This window comes from Taudactylus pleione, unplaced genomic scaffold (genome assembly GCF_031769625.1).
Source record: "Taudactylus pleione unplaced genomic scaffold, aTauple2 ptg000777l, whole genome shotgun sequence".
Taxonomy (NCBI): Eukaryota; Metazoa; Chordata; class Amphibia; order Anura; family Myobatrachidae; genus Taudactylus; species Taudactylus pleione.
In genome coordinates this window covers 1,792,371-1,801,295 of record NW_028285179.1, presented here as the reverse complement: position 1 = coordinate 1,801,295, position 8,925 = coordinate 1,792,371, and the positions used below count along the sequence as shown (strand labels likewise).

Below are 8,925 nucleotides of genomic sequence, written 5' to 3'. Positions count from 1 at the left end.
CCTTTGAATCTGCCCATCAATCAGGCAGAGGCATTTAAGGGGCGGTGCGGGGGAGGCCGGCGTTCCTGGAAATGGGTTCATGTCTGCCCTGTTTCTAGGAGTGGCCAGTCCAGAGACTGGATGTACGCAGTTTTCAGGGCTCATAAGCCGTCCAACCTGAGCAAGCTGAGGCTTCATCCACCATCGCGACCACCAATGGTCCACTAATGGTCACGATGGTGATCCCAGCCTCGCAGTGCTGGGATCGCAAATGCTGCAAGGGGTGTGTAATTGGCATCCCAGTGTGCAGGATGCCATTGGTCAGAAGACCGGCGCTGAAATCCCGACAGGTCGGGATCCCTGCACCAGTATCCCAACCGTCGGCATCCTGAAGGTAAGTATCGGGGTGTTAGGGGGAGGTTATCTAGCAGGGTTAGGCATTAAGAGGAGGGTTAGGGTTAGGCATCGGGGAGGTAGTGTTAGGTTTAGGGTGCAGGAAGGGGGAGATTAGGTTTAGGCACTAGGGGGGGAGGTTAGGGTTAGGCACCGGGGAGGGAGGGTTAGGGTGGGGGTTAGAAAAGTACTTACCATTCCTTGCTATGGGTGTTGGGATTCTAGCTGTTAGGATGCTGCTGTCAGTATTCTGACCAGCGGCATCCCAAAAGCCTGGATTTTATACCCAACCCGTGTCATACACCTCCTGCTGCATTTATATTATTGCAAGGATCACAATTGCAAATCTTCCTGCGTGCAGCTTTGCAATTGCGATCCTTGCTGAATCAGGACCAAAGATAGATAGCAGAAATGGAGGACTAGTTACGGTCACCCTAAGGCATTTTGTTATTTGTGGAAAAAACTCAAATTATTGGAATATCACCATTTACATCTTGTATGCTTCAATAAAGGTGGGGTACTAGCCAAACTGATGGATTTATAAGTAAAAATATATTTTATTACAAACATGTTTATGAAAAGTATTGTAGGGAAATACATATACAACATTCATACAACCAAATGCAGAAGGAGAATATTTTGCAAAACATGGAAAATAGTAAAGAGTTTGGACAACAGTTAATGCATTATTAGTGGAATCCAAAGATGACAAAACTTGGAACACCCGCAAGTGGAAGAATAAGCAGTTTGAGTCCTGTGTGTTTAAACTGTGTGGTGATAATTGATTCCACATACAGTAGGTTTATGTGCTCTTAAAGAACATGAATTCATGTTATCTCACTCTCTCCTACCTTGTCACTTGTTTTAGTCTTTTTAATTATTAGCTCTTCAACTTCAGTCAACAGCTGAGTGGCAGACATGTTACTGACGAACACAACGGGAAATGTAAGAACAAAATGGGAACAAAAGACCCAAAGCATAAATCCATACCTGGATATCTTACCTTAGTTTATGAATTTAAAATAATTAATTTATGTTATCAATGAAACATAAAAAATTTATTTTAGGATCTTTTATTTCAAAGTACTTATTTCCCCACACTTTTGTAAATAGTATAGTTAACTCAATGATTTATAATGATGTAATGGCAAATCCTTGAACCAATTTTTAGTTAAACAAGTACTTTACTTTTTTACTATGATTTAAAAAAAAATTAAGCAAACGTTATTCAAAGCAATTGGTATGGCGGTGTAGCCAAACAAGGTATTTACTTACCTACAAGAAGGAGTAATAGTGGTATAATTATAAGCTGGCCAGGACTTTTGCAACCTGAGAATCCAGGAAACCAGCTCTTGTCTTTAATTTGGGTCTGCTGTGTAACTTTGGCTACCAATTCTAGCTAATATTATATTTAACTGTAAATAATATAATCAACCTTGAACTTTCCTTTTTACACTTGGCATTCCTGTTTGCAGGGCCAGATTAAGATTTGTTAGAGCCCCAGGCCGACTAATTTGTGGGGTCCCCTCCCCAAAAATTATATTATGCCACACAGTGCCCCCATTATGTACATTATGCCGCAGTGACCCAGTATAAACATTATGCCACACTGTGCCCCAATGTGAAAAACAGCTCACTGCAGTATGCCACATAGAGCCCCCCATATTAATATTATATATTAGAGCTTCCCCCAGTATGCCACACGGAGCCCCCCATATTAATATGATGCTCCAGTGCCCCCTCAGTACACCACTTATTGCCATCCTAGTATGCCACACAGAGCCCTCCATATTAATATTTAGTCACAGTGTACCCCAGTATGCCTCATACTGTCCCCTCAGTATGCCACAAGAGCCAACATATTAAAATTCTGTCCCAGTGCCCCCAGTACACTACATATTGCCTCCGTTTGCCATGCAGTGTCCCCATATTAATATTATATATCAGTGCAGACCCCCAATATGCCACAGAGAGCCCCTGATTGAGTAGTTACCTTTTGTGGCAGTCTCCTGCTGACTTTCTGGCATCCGGACGAGGGATCCTGCTGCTGCTGAATGCATAGTGCTGGCAGAGCAGGTACTGTATTAAGAATTGGGGGGATCTGTGTGCAGAGGGTCCCTCCACAATCGAGCTAGCTCCCCTATACCTGTTTGAATGTGCCTTTCATGAGGTGCACAGGCTCCCTATTCTTCTCTCGTGGTGCTATCTATCCAGTGATGAATTCTGAAAGCTGGTGCATGTGCAGAAGAGAGCAATGACTCAGTGCCTGTATCTTTGCTAGCTCCTGTGAGGCACCATCTTTCTGAATACATCACTAAAAAGATGGGACCACGGAAGATTCATAGGGACCCGGCGCACCGTTAGGGAGGCTCAGTGGTCAGTCCTGGGTGCACTGTGTACGCATGGGAATGTGTGCACTGTACACCCTGCACTCATGATAGATATGCCACTGCTAAGGACAGCACATGAGGCAACTGGTTAGCTGGCACCATTATACATATGAATGTGTAGGTCTATGTGCATGGAGATATCAATTAGACAATTACAAAGATATTAGATATATATTCTCCTTTTTATAGGCCTTTACACATTTCCATTCCAGTAGTTTGATGAAACCATGTATATAGGACCAAGAATTCAAATACATTAGATGATGAAACTGTAATCCAGCCTGTAACCCAAAATGATCATTGTCTTAAAACTGATGCAGAGAAATTTGTTGTGATACCAGTATCAGCCATCAAATGTCTTTTGAGATTTTATAACTTTCACTACAAAAACAAGAAAGTCATAGCCATAATTATCACAACGATTTTCCTGTGCATCAGTTTTCATATATTTCTCCCTGGTGTATTTGCAATAACTTCAAGAGAAACTTTGATTAGACCATAATTACTCTCCATAAATATCTGTAAGACTCCTACAACATGTGTCATTCTCTAGTGAGGTGTGCAGGAGCATAATGACATGAATCATTGTGAATAGCATTATAGCAGCCTCGCCCCTCATGGCACATTACAGGACAGGGGTGGAGATGTGGAAATGTAATTTGCAGTTCCAGACCTCCACCCTTTCCTCTTTGACCTTTGAGCATCTTGCAGAGCATAAAAAAAAACAAGTAAGTAAATATGTATAAGACAAGTATGGTTTGCCAGTAGAGAACATTGGCTGGGATATAGGACTCGGATATGATGACCTTTAATAGAAATCTAAATTGCAAAATAGTCTAGAACAGTTGTTGTTTATTCTAGAAGCATGATAAAGATTAGGTACAGTGGAGCCCATTGTATGTACTATTTATGCTGCTTCTCATAGTTGACAATAATGTTCACTTTATTATTCTCTCTTTTTATGTAAATTTGAATATTATTACCCCCACCTCAAACACTCCACCCTCACATCTGTGTTCTTTTCTTCCTGTGTTTCTACTTTTGCTTTTTACACTTGATTCAGATTCATTATTGAAAACAGAAAAAAGATGCATAACAAAGTACAGGTTGCTACCAGTGTGCACTGTGCCAAACCATTAAAGCACTTGTTTGTCCAGGCTTTCATAGATTAATTGTTTTACAGCCAATCCATTAACACATAGCAGCAGAAACATTCAGTCACATACAGTAGTTCATTGATGTCCATGTCCAAACATACTGTTAATAAATTAAGAAAATAATACTGTCTGTTTTATTACGAAGATCCGATGTCAACTTTGATCTTAGTATAAAGCTGGTGGTCTGTGTATCTGATGACAGCATAGTCTAAGGAGCTCAGTCCGTCCAGGTGCATGTGCTTAGCAGCCTGTTTTATCAGGTGAAAACTAGACCAAAGGAAAATAAATGAGATTAGTTACAATATATATTACACCAAACAAAAATTACAACAGAGATGGCAGATATGTGTTTATTTGACTGCACAAGGCACTTTGGGATAAGCTGGCACAATATCAATGATATAAGTTAGCACTAGACTTTGAGATAGCCACATATAAAATAGACAGTCCTCAAAGTGTGCCAGTGTACAATGGTATGGTATACCGGCACTTCAAACACTGAGCCGCCCGCCACCTGCATGAAGATCCGGTGCCAAGCTGGCAGATGATTACAGCTGGCGCACTGGCAGACATCCATGGATGGAGGGACAGCAGCACTGAGCCGCCATTATTTTTAATCTGGTGCTGTCTGCGAGCCAAATGGAGCTTGCGGACTGGCAGGTAATCAGGAGCTGGGTCAGCGCCGGCTCCTGATTGGCTCGCAAACTTGCAAACAAGATTTGAAGCACCAGACAGTGGTGCCACTGTCTCTCCATTCTGCAGGGGCCAGGCGCTAAATACACATGGAGATAAGAGTCTCCACTCATCATGTCATCTCTGTGACACTGATGCTGCTGGAACGATGCCGTCGGTTGTGAAAGGAGAGGCTTTACTGTGGGACATAATGTTATAAGGGGCATTAATGCTTGATGGCATAATTTGTACTACAATTTTTGTAGAGGGCATTACTGTGTGGCATCACTTGCAAAGGGCATTACTGTGTGATATAATGTGTAAGGGGCATTATTGTGTGGAAAATTATGTTATAAGGTGTATTACTGTGTGTGGCATAATGGGATATTACTGTGTGGCATAAGGTGTTATAAGGTGCACTACTATTGTGTTGCATAATGTGTATACAGTAAGGGGAACTACAGTGTGGTATGTTAAACTGATTTTTCATACTTCCATTGAAAAATTCCTACTTCAACCACTTCTGCCCACAAACAAAAAATGGCATGCCTTTATTCTGAGGCTTTAATTGGCATACATTACATTTGGGGTGAGCGTTTGGGCATAGGGCCCCCGAGGCTGTTCTGGCTGGGCCTCCTCAGGGCATCACCACTTAATACACATAGTTACTTTTCACATCACCTTTTATGTTTGTTTATTATTCATGTAATTTTTCACATATATTTTAACTCTTTCAACACTTAATAATTACTTGCACACATCTATACTTTACACTGCACTGTCACTCTTTTTCCATTTCTCGTCTGATGCCCTGGGGGGGTCCTGGGCTGGACATTATTTTGGGGTGCTCTGCGCTCCGGACGTGAACCTTTTAGTGTTAGGGACTGCTAGTGACAGAGAAGCCGTGACGAGGTCCAGCAGCTTCCCATGTATTTGCAAATGCATGCAACCAATATCTCTGAAATTCTATTACCATATAGTGTTCATATATTGTTGCTAGTATAATTCAGTGTGCTGAGGAACAATAGGGGGTTAAACCTCCCTCCCTTTTCTACTTGGTATGACCCCTCCCTTTCATTCACCTGAAAAAAGTACTACCAGATTGATTGAGCAGCTGCCATTTTTTTGTTTGTGGTCAGGAGATGCATGAATGAGCCAGCATTAGCAGGGCATGCTGGTTCTAGTAGTGCTAGTTGGAGTTCCCAGGGGTGACTCCCAGGTAAGCTGGCTCTCAATTCGGATGCATTTATGTATGTGCCTTTATCATGAGGCCTTACATTTGCCAAAATATATATGTGCCTTTATTCTGAGGCTTTAATTGGCATACATTACATTTGGGGTGAGCGTTTGGGCATAGGGCCCCCGGGGCTGTTCTGGCTGGGCCTCCTCAGGGCATCACCACTTAATACACATAGTTACTTTTCACATCACCTTTTATGTTTGTTTATTATTCATGTAATTTTTCACATATATTTTAACTCTTTCAACACTTAATAATTGCTTGCACACATCTGTACTTTACACAGCACTGTCACTATTTTTCCATTTTTTTGTGTGATGCCCTGGGGGGGTCCTGGGCTGGATGTTATTTTGGGGTTCTCTGCGCTCCGGACGTGAACTTTTTAGTGTTAGGGACTGCTAGTGACAGAGAAGCCGTGACGAGGCCCAGCAGCTTCCCATGTATTTGCAAATGCATGCAACCAATATCTCTGAAATTCTATTACCATATAGTGTTCATATATTGTTGCTAGTATAATTCAGTGTGCTGAGGAACAATAGGGGGTTAAACCCCCCTCCCTTTTCTATTCAACCACTTCTGCATCAGATTAATTATTTCCATATGTAGGTCTTGATCAACTGAAAACTACGTTATTTCAAGTGTAAAATGTTTGTTGAATAACATTGTATTAGACTATATTTAAATGGCAAATGTTTCATGTCTGTGTTAATCTATGTACATTATCATTGTTGGAAGAGCACAGGTGGGCTGAAACTAGTCACTGATCTCATTGGCAATGACACAATTAAAATCAAAGTTATAAAAAAAAGATATAAACGGTAGCTGAAGGCTGTATAAGCCTAAGATTACATAGGTGGTTTAGCTTCTCACATAGTTTTATTTGCAGTTTTTAAAGGGGCTAGTTAGCAGCAAAGGAAGGAAGAGTCTTGAGATTTTAGAAACGATAGGGACAAGTGAACTGAGGGCCTGATTCAGAGCCGCTCGTAAGCGGCCGATCGTTCGCTCCGAGCGATGTTCGCACAACTGCGCATGCGTATGCACATGCGCCAACCAGTCATTGCGGTCAGAAATTGAGCGCTCGCAAAATAGCGAGTGCCTGCTAATTTGAGTGACAGGATGAGGCGTTTGTGGGTGGTATTAGGGGAAGGTGCTTGAAAACGGGGAGTGGAGATCCGAACGCAGGCGTGCCAAACGGTCAAAATGGGCGTTTTAAGGGTGTACATAATTAACAAAGCAGCGTCATCGAACACGTCACTTGGTTGTTTCTTAGCCTGAACTGTTCGCATGATTGCGGTAGGAAAATCCAACCACAAGCACTGCGAGCAGTTCAGATGCCTTTCGATATACTCGATTAATCTAATAAATAGCAGAGATGACGTAGGATGCGAGCGGCCTGGGGCGTTTTTACAAAATAGCGAGCGCATGTTTCGTTCGCTCGCTCAGACATAGAGGCGTCAACAGACCGCAAAGAGCGAGCGCTCAATTTAAATAGCCGGCCCCTTTTTCTGAATGAGCGAGCGCAAATAGCGTCCGGCTCTGAATCAGGCCCTGACTTCCTTTTTTTTTCTGGATCCTCTGCCTATCCTTCCCCCTTTTTGTCTTACTGTCGTATGTCCTGTGTGATTGTTGTCTTATTCGTCTCCGATAAATGTAATTTGGTTTTTAGCAAGGCTCATCTGGGCAGGAAATCATTGCTTCTCAGTGGCCAACAAGAGGAAGCGGCAGGGACACTGGGGCTGATTCAGACCCGCTCGCAAGCGGGTTGATGTTTGCCACCTGTGATTGACAGCTTGCCCCATTTTGGAGGTGGGCAGGGGGAGTGGCTACACAAACAGGGGCATTCCCGAAGGAATGCCTGCCATTTGTGGGAGGTACCACTGACATCACCAATGATGTCAGTGGTGAGCTTCCTACTCTATTTAGAGCAGGAAGCTCACTGCGGCTTGCGGGAACGAGACCCTACCACAAAGGTCTTGTCGCAAGCCCCGATGGTCGCGACCATTGCAACCATCACCTGGCCGCTCGCAAAAGCTGTGGGTGGTCACCCACAGCTTAGCGAGCGGCTAGGAGGCTAACACAAAAAAAAGCCGCCCTGATTCAGAGCGAGCGCTCTGAATCAGGGCCATTGTCCCTTTCACAGGGAGAGCTGCCTCTGCCCAAAGTGAGTACCTGGACTTCTCCATTAAGGTTGGGTCTTAGTAGTGCTAAGCTAATAGAGAGGGGAATGTAAGCTTTTGCAGCTCAATTTGCATTAGAGGGTGTACAGCCGCCCCCCACATTGATACATCTGGACTAGAGCTGAGTTTCACAATGCTTTCTTTGGCAACCCTTTTTATTAATTGTTGAAATTTTAATTAAATAAAAGCTGTGACCTTATTTACTTTCCATTACATGTCTGGTCTCTTTATTTCTAGTTATTAGTATTATTAGTTATTAGCTATCCGGGTTAACTAATTTTGAGGTTCTCAGGCTATATGTAGCTTATAGTATATTAGTGTAGTAATAATATAGTACGTTTTAGCTTTTTTGGTCTTTTTCTAAAGTGAACTACAGTATACTGTAGCTACAAGGACTCATTAACACACATGCACTATGAAAATGGGTAAAACACATAGAAATGAACATACATTTTAGATGTGCTATACCATTTAGAGTGGTTTAGTCTTTGAAAAGTTTAAATGCCATTTTTTATTCACACCAAATTACTTTGCTGCATACAAAGAAACATACTAATTACTCCCTCTTTACTAATGATATGAGAACTTCAATGACGCAACTACGTCACTCCCAGTTAAAAATGTCAGTTTGTAAAGTTATATTAATGTTAAACGATAGCTTAAGTAAAGTAAAATCTATTGCTTCAATTATAACGATTATGATATGTTCCCTTGCTATTAGCAATAAGTGAAAAAACACTCACCTTTGTGTGCTTGCATGTATTGGGGATTCCCATCTCTTTCTCTCTCCTTCCTACATCTTCTCTTTCTCTCCCGCTCTATTTCCTCTCTCCTTTCTCACTCTCTTCTTTCTATCTCTTCTCTCTCCTCTATCTCTCTTTTCTGTCTCTCAACTTTCTTTCTATTCTCTCTTTTCT

The 8,925-nt window shown here is 42.1% G+C and overlaps 1 protein-coding gene across 3 annotated transcripts in view; it reads right to left on the bottom strand.

Annotated features, from left to right (window-relative positions):
* Nucleotides 1-965: 965 nt before the first annotated feature.
* The window catches only part of LOC148475120 (beta-1,4-galactosyltransferase 1-like), a 247,214-nt gene continuing 239,254 nt past the window's right edge, over nt 966-8,925 (bottom strand). For all 3 annotated transcript variants that reach the window (XM_088457705.1, XM_088457704.1, XM_088457706.1), the window contains one exon: nt 966-4,186. In XM_088457705.1, coding sequence (XP_088313831.1) covers nt 4,057-4,186 — 130 coding nt within the window. In that variant the 3' untranslated portion in view covers nt 966-4,056. The remainder of the gene's footprint in view (nt 4,187-8,925) is intronic.